Source organism: Lissotriton vulgaris, chromosome 8, assembly GCF_964263255.1.
Source record: "Lissotriton vulgaris chromosome 8, aLisVul1.2, whole genome shotgun sequence".
Taxonomy (NCBI): Eukaryota; Metazoa; Chordata; class Amphibia; order Caudata; family Salamandridae; genus Lissotriton; species Lissotriton vulgaris.
Genome location: NC_141696.1, coordinates 1,506,066,185 through 1,506,086,186, shown reverse-complemented (window position 1 = coordinate 1,506,086,186; position 20,002 = coordinate 1,506,066,185). Strand labels below are relative to the sequence as shown.

Genomic DNA, 20,002 nt, shown 5'->3' with positions numbered 1-20,002 from the left:
GTGCGACACAGGTAAGTGTGACCCACTTGTGGGACACCCCCGCGCCGCACGACCACCAGCTGCTGCGTGTGCCCCTCAGCCTTGTCCCTGCCGCGCTGCCTGCCTCGCCGCCGGCTGACTCCGTTGCCGTTTGTTTTGTTTTTGTTTTGTCCGACATTTGTGCTTGTCCAACTGTATTATTGCCCGTGTTAGCGTTTTTTCTTTGTTTTGTTTCCCATTAGTGCCTGTTTGTTTATTTCTCAGCTTGCGTCCTTCCTGTTTGCCCGCCTACCTCGCCGCCCTCCGTCTTCCCTCCCCGCTCCCAGCTTCCCGCCACCACCGCAGACCCCGCCCCTTTTTTCCTTCTGTTCCCTCCCCGCTCCCGCCTCCCAGCTGCTCCGCCCACCCGCGCACTTCGCCTTTATATGGCGACCGTGCGAACGCGCAGCGGTCACGCGCAGTGGGTGCGCCGATTGTGCGCCGAAGGCGTGCCAAAGGTAAGCCCGTCTGCGCCCGTCCGCGACCGGATCGCGATCAGCGCCAGGACCCCTGGCCTCCGAAGACCCCGACCGACCCGCCTGACGTACTCCGCCGCCACCCTCATCGCTCTCAACTCCGGCCGACTCCCAGAATGCCATCAAGCCACACCACGACGCACCCACGGACCTTTCAGCTGCCACGCCTGCAAATTCACCTGCATCCGGACCTGCCTCGCACCAGCACCCGCCAAGTCGAACACCAGAAGCACCCACCTCAAGTGCATCCTGCTCAACACCCGCTCCGTCCACAGACACGCCATCGAACTCTGGAACCTCCTAGACGCCACAGCCCCTGACGTTGCCTTCCTCACGGAGACCTGGATGAACGCCTCTTCAGCTCCCGACATCGCCATCGCTATCCCAGAGGGCTACAAGATCGTCCGGAGGGACCGCAACGCCAACCAGATGGGAGGAGGCATCGCCATCATCCACAAGAACACCATCCGTCTCACGACCAGCACCGACAACACCCTGACCACCGCCGAACACCTGCATTTCCAGATCCACACCACCCCGAACACCACCCTCAGAGGCACCCTGATCTACCGACCCCCTGGACCACGCACACAATTCAGCGAGGACATCACCGACTTCGTCAGCCCGCATGCCCTCCCCTCCGCTGACTACATCCTCCTGGGGGACCTCAACTTCCACCTGGAGAACAACAACGACCGCAACACCACCACCCTGCTGGACAACCTCGCCAACCTGGGACTCAAGCAACTGGTGTCCACCCCCACCCACCTCGCCGGACACACACTCGACGCAGTCTTCTCTTCCAGCACAGACATCGACTTCAGCCACGCCACAGAGCTTCAATGGACGGACCACAGCTGCGTCCACTTCACCTTCAAGAGAACGACGTCCCACCACCACCAGCAACAGGCCGCCCGCAGAAGCTGGAACAAGATCACAGCAGACCAGCTCGCCACCTCCCTGAGCCAGCACCCTCCTGCCAGCTCAGCGAACCCCAGCCAGGCCGCCGACAACCTCACGAAGTGGATCAGCATCTGCGCGGACGAGCTCGCCCCGCTGAGGACCCCGCCCAGCAGACCCGGAAGCAAGAAAGCCCCGTGGTTCACCGACGAACTCAAGAGCTCCAAGAAGAACTGCCGAGCCCTCGAGAAAGTCTGGAGAAGGGAACCCACACCAGACAACAGGACCTCCTTCAAGCTTGCCACCCGGAAGCACCACCAGCTGATCCGCGCCGCCAAGAAAACTGCATTCAAGGACCGGCTGGACAACAACGCACACAACTGCAAGGAACTCTTCAACATCGTGAAAGAGCTTTCCAACCCCAGCGCAGGAAACAACGACATCACCCCATCGCAAGACCTCTGCAACTCCCTCGCTTCATACTTCCACAACAAGATCGCGGACATACACAACAGCTTCAACAACCAACCAACGCACACCATGACCGAACAACCACCCCCCACCACCACCCTCCACGCCTGGACCCCGATCAGCACCGAAGACACCATCCGCACAATGAACTCCATTCACTCCGGATCACCGACCGACCCCTGCCCTCACCACGTCTTCAACAAGGCCGACGCTGTCATCGCACCCCACCTGCGAGACATCATCAACACATCATTCGACACCGCCACCTTCCCTGAGAGCTGGAAACACGCCGAACTCAGCGCCCTGCTCAAGAAACCAACAGCGGACCCCACCGAACTCAAGAACTACCGGCCCATCTCGCTCCTCCCGTTTCCAGCCAAAGTCATCAAGAAGACCGTCAACAAGCAGATGGCCGCCTTCCTCGAGACGAACGGATCCCTCGACCCTTCACAGTCCGGCTTCCGAGCCAACCACAGCACCGAGACCGCCCTCATCGCCGCCACCGATGACATCCGAGCCCTGATGGACAATGGAGAAACAGCGGCCCTCATCCTCCTAGACCTCTCCGCGGCATTCGACACGGTCTGCCACCGCACCCTAGTACAGCGCCTCAGCAACATCGGAATCCAGGACAAAGCGCTGGAATGGATCATCTCCTTCCTCGACGGAAGAACACAGAGAGTCCGCCTACCACCGTACAAGTCAGAGGCCTCCGAAGTCATCTGCGGCGTCCCTCAAGGATCATCTGAGCCCCACCCTCTTCAACGTCTACATGAGCCCCCTCGCGGCCATCGTACGCAAACACAACCTCAGCATAATCTCCTACGCCGACGACACCCAGCTGATCCTCTCCCTGACCAACGACCCCGCCTTCGCCAGAGCCAACCTGCATGAAGGGATGAAAGAGGTAGCCGAGTGGATGACGACCAGCCGCCTGAAACTGAACTCTGACAAGACGGAGGTCCTCATCCTGGGCTCTTCCCCCTCCGCCTGGGACGACTCCTGGTGGCCTCCCGCCCTGGGCACCGCACCCAAACCGACAGACCATGCACGCAACCTGGGCTTCATCCTGGACTCCTCCCTCTCCATGACCAGGCAAGTCAACAACGTCTCCTCGGCGTGCTTCAACATCCTACGCATGCTACGGAAGATCTTCCGGTGGATCCCCACCGAGACCAGGAAGACCGTCACCCAGGCCCTCGTCACCAGCCGACTGGACTACGGCAACGCCCTCTACGCCGGTACCACCACCAAGCTCCAGAAGAGACTCCAGCGGATCCAGAACGCCTCAGCCAGACTCATCCTCGACATCCCACGAACCAGCCACATCACCGGACATCTGAGAGACCTTCACTGGCTCCCCGTCAACAAAAGAATCACCTTCCGCCTCCTCACCCACGCACACAAAGCCCTACACGACCAAGGCCCGAGCTACCTCAACAGCCGGATCAACTTCTACGCTCCCAAACGCCACCTCCGATCAGCCAACCACGCCCTCGCCGCCGTCCCCCGCATCCGAAGAGCGACTACAGGAGGAAGGTCCTTCTCCTACCTGGCCGCCAAGACCTGGAACTCCCTCCCTCCCGACCTGCGCCTGACCCAAGACCACCTCTCCTTCAGGAAGAAGCTGAAGACCTGGCTGTTCGAGCAGTAGCGCCCCCCCTCCCCCCCCCCCCCCCAGCGCCTTGAGACCCTACGGGTATGTAGCGCGCTCTATAAGTGTCACTGATTGATTGATTGATTGAGCTAGAGAAGGATGGTCTATGCTGTTTCTTTGTACTTTTCAATCCATAATCTGGCCCTGGGGTGCTCTGTGTTGTGTTGCACAGACACCCTGCAGTAGATGATTATCTGCTTCACCTTTGAGGATGATGCAGACATACCTGAAGTTCAAGGTGAGCAGGGAGGGGCAGCCAGTGAGGGGAAAGGTTACCAGGCAGTAAGAAGGCTCGGTGGGCAAATGCATCCAATTTACAGAGGTCTCTAACCGGGAAGTCAAATGCGTGAATCCCGGAGGATCCAATAAGTTTTCATTCTTCAGTGGCTGATATAGGAGTAACACGGTCTTTAATATTAGCACCGGTTATCAGAGCCTAGAGACTCTATATTGAGATTATTAGTAGTAATAGTAGTATAATAATGTTTGTTATTAATAGATTCTGCTTTCCCTGGGCGGTGAGAAGCCTGGATGCGTGTTAGACTGCATTCACTGAATCCAGAGAGAGTTACACAAGTGCACATGGACCAAAATATACATACGCCCAATATGGCTCTGCGTTTGAAATCTACCAGCAAGCGGTCCATGCTTTAACCGCTTCCATGCTCATGCCGGCCCCCAGCCGTCATGAGTCACGGTGGGTGTGGGCGCACGATGGCCAGGCCCACGATTGGAATGTCTAGCACCGTGGCAGAATTCGCGCCGCAGCCAAGGTGTTGAAACTGCAGGGCTCGTGAGCTTAGCAGCATGTGGTGTCAATATTTAGGTTGCCTTCCTTACACAATTGCCCAACAAAAACAAGCATTGGCAAGGCGAATAGGACTTTTTTTGGCTGCCACAATTTTGGATGCTTGTTTTCTCATGCTTTTTTCAAATCTTTATTCCTGGGGAAGCGGCCAGGCCGTCCCTCTAAACAACAATGGCTAAAAGTAAATATATTTCTGGTCTCAAAAATCCGAAATTACCCTAGTAGTCCCTGGCATTAAGGGAACTACTTCGTGTGTGGGTGTGCCCCTTGTGAAAGGACAGAATGCCCTCACTCACAGTAAACACAGTGAAATGAACCAATGGCTGGAGGAGACTGCCTGATGCTGGAGTGGGCAGAAGAAAGACACGTGACGGATACACTTAGTGATCAATGGATGAAGAGGGCTGGCTGAGAGCACCTATAAGCATATTATGCATAATATAGGAGTAAAATTAAAAGGTTTTGGCTTACACCAGATAGAATTAAAGTGCAGCCACGGATTGCACATTATATTCTATTTGGTGCAAATCCTCACATGGTTAAAACCCCATGAGGGAGAGTGTGAAAGGCCCAAGAAGTCCAGAGTACAGATCCCTGCTAAGGGTTTCAGGAAGGGCAGTCGCCAGGAGCCAAGCTGAGAACTAACTGGTCACACTGTTAATGTGCAATTCATTTCAATGTTTTAAAAACGTTTAATTTGAGTATTTCTATTAACTGTATGTTGTATAAATAGTATTAATCAATCACTTTTAACTAGAAATTTAACAGTTTTATCCAAGCCCCAAGAATAATATTTTTTTAAATATCTATATTTGCTGATCTCTTGTGAGGTCTGATTCAAATAAAAATTTAGAATTTAAAATTATTAACAGAAAGTATTTCGGAATCCAATTTGTACGCCCAAATGTGCTGTTTTTGCACATTAAGCACTAAAAAAGAACCACTACTACAAAATGTAGGGTCTAGTAAATGGGTCACACACTGGCATAAACCACATTCCCATTCAACTCTCTTCCATCTGTGCTCTCATCCAAGGTGCAGTGTGTCACCGGTCTGCTAATGCACTTCAACAGCTGGATGGGTGTTATTAAGCGCTATATAAATGCACTATAATACATTAAAAATACAGACTGCACGTCCCAGCTCTCCCTCCCGAGTTCCTAGTCTAGCCTTTGCGCACTCAACTAATCTCTTTTTCCTTCTTCACATATTACGCATCTTACTGAATTAGAAAACTTATTTATGTAGGATAAGAATTTTGATATTTTAGTAAAATTTTAAAATGTAAATGTAGTAGTATTTGTTTAGCGCAAGAATCGACCCTTGAGGGTATCTCGGCGCTTGTACGCATACAGCTGTGGAACCCTTCCTGGCTTTTCCCTGTGAAGTGCCCACTCCTGGGCACCCCCAAGGTGAAGCCAGGCATCCTAGCGCTGTTGGGGCCGTTTTGGAGATTAAGCAAGCTATTGCCCAGAGTTGCAGAGTGGGGCTCCATGATTGGAATAGGCACCGAGGCGAGAATGATCAGGTCCGAGGAATTTTGAGCCCAAGACCCGCCGAGGCGGGGAATTGAACCCTGGCCCCGGGCTAGACCTCTGCATCAGGGTCTGCCGCTGTAACCATTGAGCCACACTTCTCTTAGTACGTGAGGTCCCATCAGACAAGCACAACAGTAGTTTGTTAATTCAATATACCTTATAATGACTAATACCTGCAACATTCTTATAGCTTTGGAGGACTTGTCACACTTGGAGGAGAGGGAGGGTTAGTAGTTGTGTTGATACTATCTTTGTTAGGGGCAATGGGTGCTGCAAGCTGCAGTGGCCTCCAGACAAGGGCCCGGCACTTATTCTTTTAACAAATTAAGCACTGCTGCCAACCAAAGCATCGTAGATGTCTTCCCATTGCCTGCTGTCATTACAAGGGGCGTGAAAGCAAGAGGTGGGGGTGAGACTTCCAGCCCAGACCTCCCTAGCATGCAATGGCAAGGAAGCGGACAGACTCCTCCATGCTCGCCCCTTCTTGCAGCTTCTCCTCCTGTGTCACCCGAGGTGGGCGGATCCACCGACTCACCGAGAGAGGCGTCATTGATGTCATACTCCAGTTTGCCGCACTCCCATAACCCAGTGGTGGGGTTGAACAAAGTGTTGAAGCGGATTTGGGTCAGCTCAAACGCGGCTCCCTTCAGCAGCGCGATCTGGTCCTCGATGCTGAGATCCCTGGAGGAAACGGAAGGAGGAGAGGCAGGTCCATCATCAACAACAGGTTGGAAAGTCTAACAACATGTAATGGAATTAATAAATTACATGATATCTTCTTCCATAATGCTATTTAAGAAATAAAATTAGAAAGTGATACAGAACCAGTCATTATCTAATTAAAATAAGAGTTGTAAATCTAAAAAAAAAAAAAAGAGCCTCTAATACCTCTTACTATGCTATCTCTAACAGCTGGACAAGGCTCTAACTCCAACATGTTGTAATGCCAGAACATCACATTTACTAACCTAGTAAAGGGTTTGGCTAAACACCTGCAGCTGGGCTGGATTGGAACCAGCCGCCCCTGCGCTAGAGTGGTTACTGCGAGGAAAGCCCTTGAACTAGTTTGTGATACACAACCGTAGACGCACATCAAGCCATGCAGCACATGGACTTGGTTGCTGTGCCACCCTTGAGAACCATGACAGCAGTGGCGGCCTTAGGCATGTGCAAGCTGTGCACCTGCACAGGGCCACCAAACCCCAGGGGCCACCACGCCAATATATATCCTTAATATAATAATCCTCTGAGGATGGATACATATTTGCTAGGCGGCCCCTGGCAGGGATTTGGTGGCCTCCTGCTCTGTTCCACTTCCAAACACCTGACCCCCCCCCCCTCTTCACTAGCCTCCGCGCTCCACCAAGCCCGGACCCCCTCTTCCGGGGCCCCCTACCTACGCTCTCTGCCCAGGGCCGCCATGAGCCGAGAGCCGCCCCTGATGACAGAAAACAACTTGGGACAACATGCCAGGCAAAATCTCAAAACCCACCTCTTAAACTTCTTACCACCCCAGCCTGAATCCTTTACCTCCCACCTCACTGACCGTAATGAGTTTACGATCTCTCCGGTACTTGTAGGTGCTCACGGTCCTCAGCTCTCTTGTAAACCTACCTGCGACGAATTGGTGAATCTCTTTAAAACGCAAAGGCTCATGCAGCAATACAAAGCAAAATAGGATTTCTGGGTTACTCTATGTGATCCAGTTGGATCATTTATCAAGGTCTTCTGAGCTGAATTTGCAAGGTGGGAGGTTGGTGTGTCTGTGCCACCTAGACTGTCAATTTGGTACAGACTTCACAGAGGGAATTAATAGCACTACTGTGTGACTTTCGGAGGCGGCTGCAAATGCGATTCCTCGACCTAAAGCTTCACAGTGCCAGGAGTGAAAAACATCTGAACATTTAAAGGCTAGCAAGCAAAATCTTCATAAACATCCCTCAGAATTTGTTTCCACTCAGATGAAAGTGAACGATAAAACTTGACAATATGTTTAAGCAAATTCAATCGTTGCTCTTTCCAATCAGCAATTTCTTGACCTACATAAAAGAGATATGACAAAATCTTTATACGAAATAAACTCTCCTACTAAGACAGCCGAAATTTAGATGGCTCAATGGAACCTCCAAAGCAAAAAGATTGTAAGCCAATTGGTTTGGCTTTGCAATGAAATTATATGGCTTTTGGAAAAGTAGCAAAGTGCTTGGAAACATGGAATTTCTGTGTTGGTGAAACCCATCTAGTTAGACTAAGGCTTTTCTCTTTAGGAATTAGAGACTGAGCAGCCAGGCTGATCTGACTGACGTCCATCCACCTCCTCTTCTGTTCACTTTTATATTTGCGTGATGATTTGCCGTATTGAATGTTGGATGTAAATTTGTAATCTGAAGTACTCCCCAAAGAGATAGACTTATCAGTCTGGACTCTCAAATTAACTCTACAATAATGCTGCGAATCAATCAGGAAAGTAGTAGACTATTGGTTGTATACGTGATGTGTAGTTCGCTAAACGTGCTCGCTGACCCTCATAACTCTGTCACCTGCTAGATTGTACACGAACATTATATGATGCGGATTTGAATCGTGTTTTTTTACTATGCATTTGCCGGGTATATATATATGAGAATACTGCTAACATTTGCAGTCTGCACACTTCGAGACTTGCTGTAGGGTTGAAAAATCTAGAAACAGTAAGAAAAGCTGTGCCACCCTACACCTGCGGTACCTTCTCACCTACCAATGATTTTTCCTCCCGTGAATTCCCCAGTCTACGTCTACTCCACTTGATCCATGTTTTGGAGACTGACTGGGGGAAGCACAAGACTCCATTGTTGATGGTAGTCATGGTTGCCTATTATTACTACTACTATTATCATTATTACTATTATTATATTGCAAGATTGGCACTCTTTAGTAGCAGATTCCACTGCAGGGTACACTGAAAGGGGAAGGTCCACCCGCTATCCTCTACAAAAATCTCGGCAATAATTATCGCCATGGCGTGTTTCCACTGCATACAGGTCACTGTTTCGGAATACACAACAGGGCAGTCAAGAATTTTACTAACATATTTACCTTGCATTGGAATGGAGGAAGATTTAAGAGAAACAAGGCAAAATATCAACCTTTTGGGTTTTTGGTTGATATGCCTGTTTAAATCAAGTGTATTGGCAATGATGGCACTGTGGTTGAGTGGGTATAACTTGTTGTATATATACTGAGTGGGTGGAAGCAGATTGGCAGAGTGAATGGTGCCTTGTGGAGGACACCGTGAATGCATGCACAGATTTGTTTTCTCTGTTGTCTACAGAATCATTTCCGTAGCCTGCATCATCCACACACCATTATGTATTCCCCCTGATTTGGAGGGGGAGGGGGGGGGGGGAGGAATGTAATTCCCAGACTGATAAGGACTCAGCTTTTTTTTATTGTCTCTTTAACCTGAGTCTCGGGGTAGCATCCCATTGACTTTGATCAGTCACCAAGGTCCCCAGAACCATTTCAGCTATTCATCCAGCGCTTGTTTCATTTATAATCCCATTTTAAATTTGGTTTGGATCCTAAACCAAAACCCCAGTGTGAACTGGGGATCTGGTGGGCCTATTGGGTTCCCTCCCTACTAACACTTAATAGCAAGCAGACAATTTCAGCATTAACGGCCTAAGGCCCATCATCCTGGCAAGGTAGGCTAAAGCCTACTTACACATCAAAAAGGCAGCTACCTACTCATGGGCTTGGGAAAAGTCTATTTCAAGCCATAGGACAGAAATAGGTCCTAATTGTTGAATTTGAAGAGAAAGGACATTATATGTTTGGAGATTCTTGGTACACGAAATATGCATCTTACAAATCCATGGCTCAGAGCCAACATTTGCTGTAAAGTGGTAAACAAAGGTATATAAGCTGAAAAGAAAGCTTTGGACATTTCTGTAAAAAAAAAAAAAACAGATGTAGCATCTTGTTCTTCTGGCATCATGGAACGTTTCTAGCTCCTTTCTTGTGTACAAAGAATCTAACACAAAACACGATTCAGTAGCCTCTGTGTTATCAGTGTAATTATAGATTTGCCGCCCTTGCCACATATTTCACTACAGTCTGTAAATTTGTGATATGTGTTCTGATAGTGCTGCAGAGTATCAACATTGGACATATATATATAAACACACAAGTGCCACTTTCCTACACTGATTAATTACTTTTCTTCAGTGATACCACCATTCACTTTACCACAACCTCACTGGTCCAGTTTGCGCTTCAGTTGGGGGGAAGGGAGGGGAGTTGCATATTCCGATGTGTTTGTACCTTAAATCAGATGCAACAGCTCGTTAATCGATATTGTGGAGATAAGACTGCGATGAGCTGTATGGGGGCGAACATCAGCATTAAAATAAGTCTGCTATTGCACAACAGAGACTGAACTAACGGGGGATATTCCTTAGGCTAAGCTTATGTGCCATCACCAAACACCAGCCGGAGGCTGCTCGAAGAAGGCTCCCAACTTCAAAACACTGAAAAACAACTGTGCCTTGAGGAGACCTTGGACCCTGCCTGCATTCAAGCTGTGATAGTGCTTATCAAAGGTCAGATGAGCTGGATTCCAATGGTCCCAGGGACATAAAGCACAAGAAATACACCCTCACAGAAGAATCCGTTGACCACTGGACACAAGTGTGGTTGTTTCCTGGCTGATGAGACGCGGTTGAGCATTCCTGCCACAGCTGTCTGCAGCCTAGTACCATAGAAGCTCTCTTGTCGTCCGAGAGCTTTTGGAGTGACCAGAAGGAAAGACTCCAGTAAAAAAAATCAAATTAAAAGTAAGCAGTTAGAAGTATTTGAACACAGGAGGACCAAGATGAGGTGCTGAGGCTATCTGACCAAAATGTGACCTCAGTGGGTAGGATTTGCAGGTATCAAACTCATCCAGGTCCAGGTATACTACCAGCCTCAACCTACTAGGGAAGTTTGCATTTTAGAAAGCAACCAAGTCGTAACATGGAGGGCGTAAGATGGCAAAGTTACCCATAAGAGGACTTTGTTGGCCAGAGTTTCCAAGCTTGCCATACTCCAAACTCTTAGTGCCAAAAGGGACGGTGTATTCTGAAACAAAAGGTCACCATATCTAGCACCGTGGAGCCCCCCACTAACAGTGTCCTATATAATCCTGCTAGAGGATTTTGACTTCTAATCTGGAGACTTCATGAGAAGATAATAATGATGAGATGGATGCTCCACTAAGCTTACTTAGCCATGTTACATCACTGTTGCGAATGAAAATGCACCTAGTACCCGGTCACCCGTGCCCACAGACTAGCATTCTGTGGTTTCTTTGACTTTTTATCTTCCAAGACCCATAACGGATTCCCTCATTTGACTTTCACCAATATGGTGTTACTTTAGCTAATGCATTTTTCTCCTTTTAAGTAAATTGGCTTGGGAAAGATAACGTGTGGCATGGATTGTTGTCTAGTGCAGCTTTAAATACTTATCCCACATAAAGGTCTCTTCCTTTGTTCCAAAGCTACCAGGATGAAACCCAGGATCCTAACTGAAACCGGATGCATTAGTCAAGGGTTTGAGTTATAGGTTTAGTGAAGGTTCAAACCCGGCTCTCCCCTCATAATAATTCAGGAATAAGCAAATAAGCATAAGACGTTGCGGCGTTTAACTACACTATTTGGCCTTCTGCATGCTTATCTTGGCATTGCAAGACTAAGTGTACAGCATTGATCTACATTCATCAGATGATGTCTCAGAGCCTCAGGTACAAGACCGAACATTTTCCATTGAGGCCAATCTGTAGCCATACTTGCACGCTCAGGCTTCGGACAAGCTATCAGCACCACAAGACCGCACTAGCCGATAGAAACATACAGCACACATTCTAAGTAATAAAACAGTAACAAAGACATGTAATATTGAGCGTACCGGAAAGGAGCCAGAACTTTGGCAAAACTGATAACACCTTTGATCATGTAGGTTGAGAGGTCAGATATGTGAGGCAGCATGCAGAAGACCTTGCGCTCCGCACTGTTCTTCGACTTGTGAAAGGAGTCAGGAGCCATAGTATCCATCGGATCTTGGTGGCAGTGAGTCAGGTAAGGGTCCTCTGGGCTGCTCCCGCCGCTGCCTCCCCTCCAGATCTGACCATAGCTGGTGGCGACGTATTCATCCAAGCTCTCTGCGGAATGAGAGGACCGGAGAGGACTGCGTTCAACTGGCTGGAATACAAAAGAGCCCAGGGTGTGAAATCAAAGGACCACATGGAAGAGTCCAGCCAAAATAACTTATGATGGAAAAAGCAACAGAAGCAAAGTTCAACAAGAGGTTCAACGCAAAACAAAATTCAAGCATTTCAACTCCCAAGTCGATGCATGTTGAGGTTTGTAAACTTGTCATGACAAAAAGGAGATAGACATTTTTCCGCACAGGAGAATGAGAAAACAAAGAGTAAATCCAACACTCAGTCTTGCATTGGGTGAGGCACTACCATCACCAAACAGATATTATAGTGGCTCAGGAAAGGTTTACTGAAGGTTGCAGCGTGTAAAGGACCTACAGAACAGTATCTAAATGGGAACGACGCGCAGAGACAGACAATAAAAAGAGGCACCAATCACCAACTGTACACAAGGACAAACATGCAGTGCCATGGATGCAAGTTAACGCGTTTAACAAACTGTAAAAGGGGGCAATGTTGTTTCCTCGCCTGGGTGGCATGGGACGCCATAACTGTTGCTAATGGGAGATACTGAACTCTAGGAGTGCAAATGACTTCTTAGTTTGACAGATTTTGGAACAACTTCAACTGCTTGAATACTTGTGAGGTCTGTTCCACTTTTAACCAAAGACACAGGATGCTGAATAGCTTGTGGATAGAGCGGGAATTGTGGCATTTTTCATTGCAGCATCTTAGACTGCCCAAGGATCCCATCTGTGGATACATGAATAAGTTACCTACCTAGTCTGTGGAGTGTGAAGCTCTAGTTGAAAGTATTTTGTACCAGACTGTATGATTGCAGGGAGAAGAACCGCACAGGTGATGCTAGTCCTCACTACATTAAATTGTGCAACTGACAAGGAAGAGGGGAAGACAACTGGAGCTCTGGCCTTGTTGACAATTTGCATAGTCATTTTGAGAGATACGCTGAACTTTTTATAAATAATCTTTATTAGCATCATGATGCACAGTTTCAGGGGAGTGGTCAGTCTTTGGGACATTTCACTGTGTCAGGTAAGGCGTTTGGAACTATTCATTTCCTGTGGATAATGTTCAGCTCCTTCAAATCTAGAGCGCCCCGGTTTCACCACCACCCAATGAATATCATTGGCTTTGGTTGAAAATGGAGGATTATTGACTCATGTCAACAGGGACACTAGGAATCGAGAAGCAGGTGGGAAAGAGACTGAATTGCGCTCTTTCACAGTTTGTTAAACAGGAAAGACTTGACAAATAAGTTACTTTCCTTTGGTAACACGCTTTCTGGTGGATACTCTATTAGTACAATTATCTCTTTGGCAGTCAGACGCCAGGGAACTGAATCCAGGTACTTCACCGCCCACCGCTCTTCTTGCGCATCCGTATCGATCTTCCAGAAGGTCTCATTCAAAATGCTGATTCTGGCTTAGGTCCTGTCTGCTCTAGATTAAGGTATGTAGGGGGCTGCAAAATCTCGATATCCCACTTAATTGCTTATTTGGTTTTAGGATGTGTATAGATTGTGTCTTTACGCATTTGGAAGAGCATGCGTATTACTGCTGATTCCAGAAAGTTGTAACAGTTCAAGTAAAATGCGAAGATCATCAGGTCGAACTGTTTCAGGCTAAATGTGTGATGTAATTCTACTTGTAGTCTTTTGCTCTCAAGGCTTTTCTATAGGTTCAAAGGTTACTCGTTGGCCCTTTCTAAGGTTTCCTATCAGCCCAATTCACCTGTTGTAATGCATTCATTTTAAAATAAAAGGGCTTAATTATATGTCGCCTACTGTGCCATTTATTACGCAGCATTTGGAAATTTACCGTGGTCCTTGTGTTCTTGGTGCGCATGCCATTTGAACACATGCGCAGTTGTTCTTTGCACTTCCTGACACTGAAGACTGTGTTCCTCATTGTAATCACCTCTGCGCTTCGTGTCCTTGAGCTACATGTGCTGTTAGTATGGCCTCCTCATACCCTATTCACCTGCCAAGGTTGTACCTAGGACTCTTGCATCTGAAAGTGATGTCGCTCTTCCATGCGGGGCAGCCCATCATACTTCCAGAGGGTGTTCACCGATTGGAACCCCTCAGCTTCTGTATTGATCTGACTTAGGAGCACCTGTGAATGACATACTCTGTTGGATTCATCTGTACCAAGATGTGCTATGCCATGGCCACGGAGGAACCTCCTGGAGGCCTCCAGACTCATTCCAACAGAGCCAAAACTGCTGCTGTGGCTTTAGCTAGGAAAGCTCTTGTGCTGGGTATCTGCCAGGGTTCCTATTGGGGCGTCCGCCCACACTATCACCAGGCACTGTTGAATCATCTCTCAGGTCTGCAGTGAGGGTTTTTTCCAGCTCAGTCCTGCAAGTCTCCCTGGTGGTGTAAAGTCCACTCCTTTGACCCACCACCTTTGTAGGGAGGGGAAGTACTGCTTGGGTTTTCATTCAAAAGGTGAGTTAGGATTATCTTTCGGGTGTCTACTCTATAATAATGGTGCTTCCTCGTTGCCCCCTATCCTTCTAATTGAAATAAGGTCTGAGTTAAGATATCAGTACACTGTCTAACTACCAATTTGTCAGTCTGAGAATGCAGAAGTTACCTTTGCAGAGATCTCCACAAAGGGTGGTGCTGATATATGGTTCCAGCGCCGGACGGGGCTGATGCAGAGTCCAGTGGCTCCATCTGCCAGTGAGTGGTTCCAGACCAATTCTGGTGACTGTGATATTTAAACGGTGAGGAAAGAGAGAGTTCCCACGGCAAACAGTATCTGTACTTCTTTTGAGAGAATGGTGGCATGATCTGAAAACCTGGACCAAGAGATGGAGGTAGGCCGAATTTGGGACGCATGAGCTCAAACTGTGGAACGGGATTGAGTCGGACGATGGCGGTAGAGTCGGATCCTTAGAACTGTGATCCTTCGCATGTGCAACCTCTCCCTGGAGTAAGGGCAGCGGGGGGGATGGGTGGAGGTCCACATATTTTTTGGAGCGTGCACCAATGCAAAGTTTGGGAGCAGACCTTAGGATCCATGTGCAAGAGTGTGATACAAAGCAACTGAAAGGAGACAGCAGGGGTGGTGCTTATATACAGGTCAAACTTTTGGAGGCGTCATGAGGCTAATACTAAGTTGGATGGTGCAGCCTGTTGGCACGCACGAGATGTTGCAGGAAAAGCTTCCTGATGCAGTCTGGCAGATGGAGGAATTCAAACGGTGAGCAATTACTGTTGGAGGTATCCATCAGAAAGAAAGATGCAGACTCTACCTTGTCAGGATTCCTCTATGACGGTTTCCTCATGTGAATCTTCAATAAGGGACTCTAGCATCTGATTCAAATCAGGACCATGAGTTTCATAAGTTCAAGCATAGGTACTTGATGTTTGTGTTATTTTTACTGAAAATCTCTTAACTTGCATTTTTTTGCAACAAGAATTAAAAACCCCTTAGTGCTCAAGGAGAAGTAATCTCAATTTGAGATATCTGAGGAATTATTGGAACAGCAGAAGAAGTGGAAGCATGGATTCTATAGAATCTTTTAGACTAAGTACTAGATTTAGTGTATGAATGAGGATAGCATCTGCCAAAAAAGGAAATAGGTCAATTTAACCTTTTTAGAGTGTATTGATGCCTATGCAATAAAAGTAGGACCGATGAGAACATATTTTTGGCGGATGATCCAGGTCTTAAAATGGATAATATTTTTAGGACCAGATTAGGTGCCCCCCCGGGCCTATTGAAATCCCCATAAGAGTGTGGAATAACTACCTCCTGTGTCAGATGTGAGATTAGGAACAGTAAACAAAAAACGTGATGGATCGGATGATGGAACTAATCTCAGCCACCGGTAATTACTCGAGCCACAGCCCAGTTCCTTATTGTTATGCCCACAAAGCCAGCTTACATTAGAACCAGCTATACGCACATCAGGCTAGATCCTGCTCAGACAGAACAGTCCAGCACAAACTGCCTGACCAGTTTTGTCCTAGTTGGGGCTCTTCAGTTGGGTACAGCTTGGTTCTAGTGGCAAAGTGAGCACTTTTGTCCTACCTCTGTCATTACCGGTCTATTCTACCGAGTTCCAAAACATATCCGTCTAACATTGCTTATAACTTTGTTTTTCTTTATCTTCCCATTACACACCGCAAGTCTCTGTTTTCTCCCTCTACCCCTCTCACTGCTTCTCCCCACATTCTCTACTATTACATGGCATGCTTGTCTATGTTTTATAATCTGCATGCATCTCTTTATCCCTCGTATTCTCACCCTACCTCTCCTCTTATCACTTCTCCACTTTCCTCCTAACATCTCTACTACGCATGACTTGCTTTCTCCTCTCTTACCATTGGTCCATAATACCCCTATGATAAACCATAGTTTCCCAATGTACTCATTTTATGGCCTCCAAAGATACCTTCACCAAGTCTTTGAAAGTTCTTCTTAGCAAGCATAGTTACAGCCAGCTGGTCAGGCTTTAAGGCACACACAAAATCTATATTTTGAGTTTTATACAGAGTGAACTAGACCCAAGGGCATCGAAGCGCTTTACAAGAATTACAGATCGATTGCTTACAGGAGCTAGAACCATAGGATATGACTTTACAAGAGTTGCATATGCATCATTTACAGTGGGCATAGCAGAAGTGGGAGATGAAAAGTCATACAATATAGGGCAGAAAGCAAGTAAACAGGGTTCATTAACAGGATAAGGGCACAGGTGGGGGCAATAATAGTACAGTTCATGGCAGTGGTAGGGGTATCCATAGAATGGGTTGGGATAGAGTTCACAGTGATCATCAGTGAGTTTGTCGGATGGGATAATAGGTGGGTCAAGCAAGGTAGTTTAGGTGGATTATGCATCAACACATTAAAACCAGACCAATTATCTTGGACAAAATGTATTTCCCATGTCCATGACCCCCTGCTGCAACCCAGACTACATTTCTCAGAATGGAGTTGCTCTCACTGTCTATGTTTGGGTTTGATATGGTTTCTTAATGAGCGAAATTCAAAGTGTCGGGTGGACCCTGGTGGCTGCTGTTAACATGCTTGCACTACGCAAAAGCTCCAACCGTGCACGTTCAGTAATACAGTTTTTACCCAATTACAAATGTCCTATTAGCTGAACTTCTGAATTTTAATGTACAGTACTGAGGGGTCAGTGTAGACATACTGTACTTTGCCTTTTTTTAACAAACTGAAAAAAAGCACTGCTGGCCAATGATTTATTGATTGAGTTAATTTGCTTTACAGAGTTCTTGGTGTCTTCCCTACACCAGCTCCCTTAGTAAATATTGGGCTCCTCGACTTTGTTACACTGAGGGTCAAGTGCTAAAGAGGTGCTCATTTTTGAGCTCAGAAGTAAGGTAAAGCCACTGGACACTAGTGATAACTGCCTGCGATTGTTCCATTTTAAGCCCGGAAGCATCTGACTAGCCTAGACTTCTGAAACAAAGCTCAATTGGCAGCAAGAGCAGAGGGATCACAAGAATCCAGTTGCAGTGACTGCTAACAGTCAAAAAGACCATCTTTTTTCAGACAAAGCCTGCACATAAAAGTAGGAAGTGACAGATGAGAAAAGGCAGATCTGAAAAGACTGTTTCTGAGTGACTTGAAGGAGAGTGGCTGAGGCCAGGAAGTCTGGGCGGCCTTTTTTACGTCTAGCAACTGTTGTGTTTTTGTGGGAGTGCCACAGGGCTCGGCCCTCAGCCCCACAATGTTTAACATCTACATGACCCCGCTTGCGGCACTGGCCGAGCCTTCAGGGGCCATGATAATCTCATATGCGGACGACACACAGCGTGTCTTTTCCTTCAAGAAAGGCAACTTGATTGCCTCGATGTAATTAAACCCCGTCTTTCTGCAGTTTTTCAGTGGATGAATACCAACCAACTCTAATGTAACTCTGATAAAACAATAGTGCTCAGTTTTGGACTGAATTTCAGCTTAAACCTGCAGGCTCATTGGCTAGACGGGGCTTCTCTGCCCAACCTGCAAGTTGATGTAGTAAACTTGGGAGTTAAGATTGCTCAACAGATGACCCTATACAACCAAATTAACACAGTAGTTTGCAAGTTTTTTGGTCTTTTGTATATGGTACAAAAGTCATGCATTTCATCTCTACACCTGCGAGGATAACAGTGATGCTGTCCTTGATTAGGTTCATGGTGGATTGAGCCGATGCCCGTTATGCAGGTGTCCCACAAGATTTTGTGCGGAAACTGCAAACAGTCCAAAATGCAGCTGCTCGTCTAGTGCTCAAGTTGGGTTCATGACTCGCAGCATTTGGCGAACATGCACTGGCTCCCTGTGAATAATCGAATCTTATTCCAAATATTTCTTCTAATGCAGGAAATGAACCGCTCTGGTCCGGGTTACCGGTCATCCAGGCTACGCCGTTATAAGCCCAAGAGAAACCTGCGCTCTTCGTGTGGGCATCGGGCACAGTTCCTAGGGTCTGGCTCGCTAAAGCAAGAGGCAGGTCTTTTTCCCTTCTTGGTCCACAAGCCTGCAATAGGCTTTCAGTAGAACCGCGTCACATTGAAGGCAAGTGTCCTTTTAGAAAGTAACTGAAGACCTGGCTTTTTACACTTTAATCTCTGTGCACTCCATAGATAGCGCCAGGACACTCTTGAGTAGCCGTGCACTCAACAAATCCCTTCATCCATTCAGATGCTGGGACAGAGGGTAGCGTGTTCTAAGGTTCAAAGAGTTTTTTTTTTTAAAAAAAAGGTAGGCCCAGATATGGGTCCCTTGCTCACTTTGCCACTGGATTCAAGCTATGCTGGCTAATGAGGGGTGTTACCCCAAAACCGGTCCCAGGATGCTTGTTTCTGGTCCAGGGAAGACATGGATTGGCAGTTCGGTCTGGACTGTTCCCATGAGGCACAGGGTCAAGACTGATTTGCATATGGCTGTGTCTGAACTGGGGTGGCAAAGTGAGCTAAAGAATGATGATGGATTCAAACCCGATCTGTGACTGGGGGTGAGTGTCTGGAAAGTTTCAGCACTCCGACCATCATTTCCTTGTGTTTGCTATGGGCTAAACACTGACATTTTGGGTGATTTAACCATTTTGAAATTGCAAGTCAGGCTCAAAGTATGAATGGTAAGTCCACATCAGCATTTCTACCGCATCATCTCCCTTTAGAAGGGACTGAGGTGATTGGAAGGTGTCTGATAAGTACTCCGAAATACAGGGGCATTAAGGAAGCTCTGACTAGATGTGTTGGCTCGTGCAGTAACTGTAGAGGTTCATTGAAAAACAAGAAGACAGGATTCCACTGGGGAAATGAATCCAAGAAACAGCAAGTTTTTGGAAGGAGTGGGTGAGAGGCATGGAACTGAAGGCCTACCAGTCACTTAACCCAGTAGCGGCCACAAGCATAATTAAAAAAAAGAAAACGTAACTGCTCCGACGGCCACCACCTTGCTACCGAACCTCACATCCTTGCGCAGGCTCCCAGCTTTATTTTTTTATTTTTTTTATTTTTAGCATTTGTTAAGCGCGAACAATTGCCCGCAGGCGTCTCGGCGCTGTACTTTTGTTTGCTCTCCTATAAGGTAACGTGGAAATGTTTAAAGATTGAATAACCAGGTTTTCAGTTTCTTCCTGAAAGATATCAGATTTGGGCTGGATCGTATGGACTGCGGGACTGTGTTCCATAGTTTTGGGCCAACCACTAGGAAACGTCTGTCTCCCCAATTGACCAACCTGGTCCGTGGCACAACCAGGTCATTTTGTTTTGCTGAACGCAGTGTCCGCGAGGGAATATATGGGACAAGATGGTCTTTCAAAAATTGCGGCGCTTGATGATGAAGTGACTTATAGACAATACACAGTGTCTTAAATTTAATTCTGTTCCTCACAGGGAGCCAGTGAAAACTTCTCAGGGTCTCAGCTATGGGCTTAAATTTAGGGGTGTTTGAAAGTAGTCTGGCT

At 47.4% G+C, this 20,002-nt stretch overlaps 1 protein-coding gene across 7 annotated transcripts in view; it reads right to left on the bottom strand.

Moving 5' to 3' along the window:
- NR1I2 (nuclear receptor subfamily 1 group I member 2) overlaps positions 1-20,002 on the bottom strand; it is a 400,665-nt gene that overhangs the window by 71,686 nt on the left and 308,977 nt on the right. For all 7 annotated transcript variants that reach the window (XR_015299392.1, XM_086935603.1, XM_086935608.1 and 4 more), the window contains 2 exons: positions 11,794-12,086; positions 6,404-6,549 (listed from right to left, as the gene is read on the bottom strand). Coding sequence is in view for 6 of the 7 variants with exons in the window: in XM_086935603.1 (XP_086791729.1) it covers positions 6,404-6,549; positions 11,794-12,086 (439 nt within the window). In the remaining variant the exon portion in view is untranslated. The remainder of the gene's footprint in view (positions 1-6,403; positions 6,550-11,793; positions 12,087-20,002) is intronic.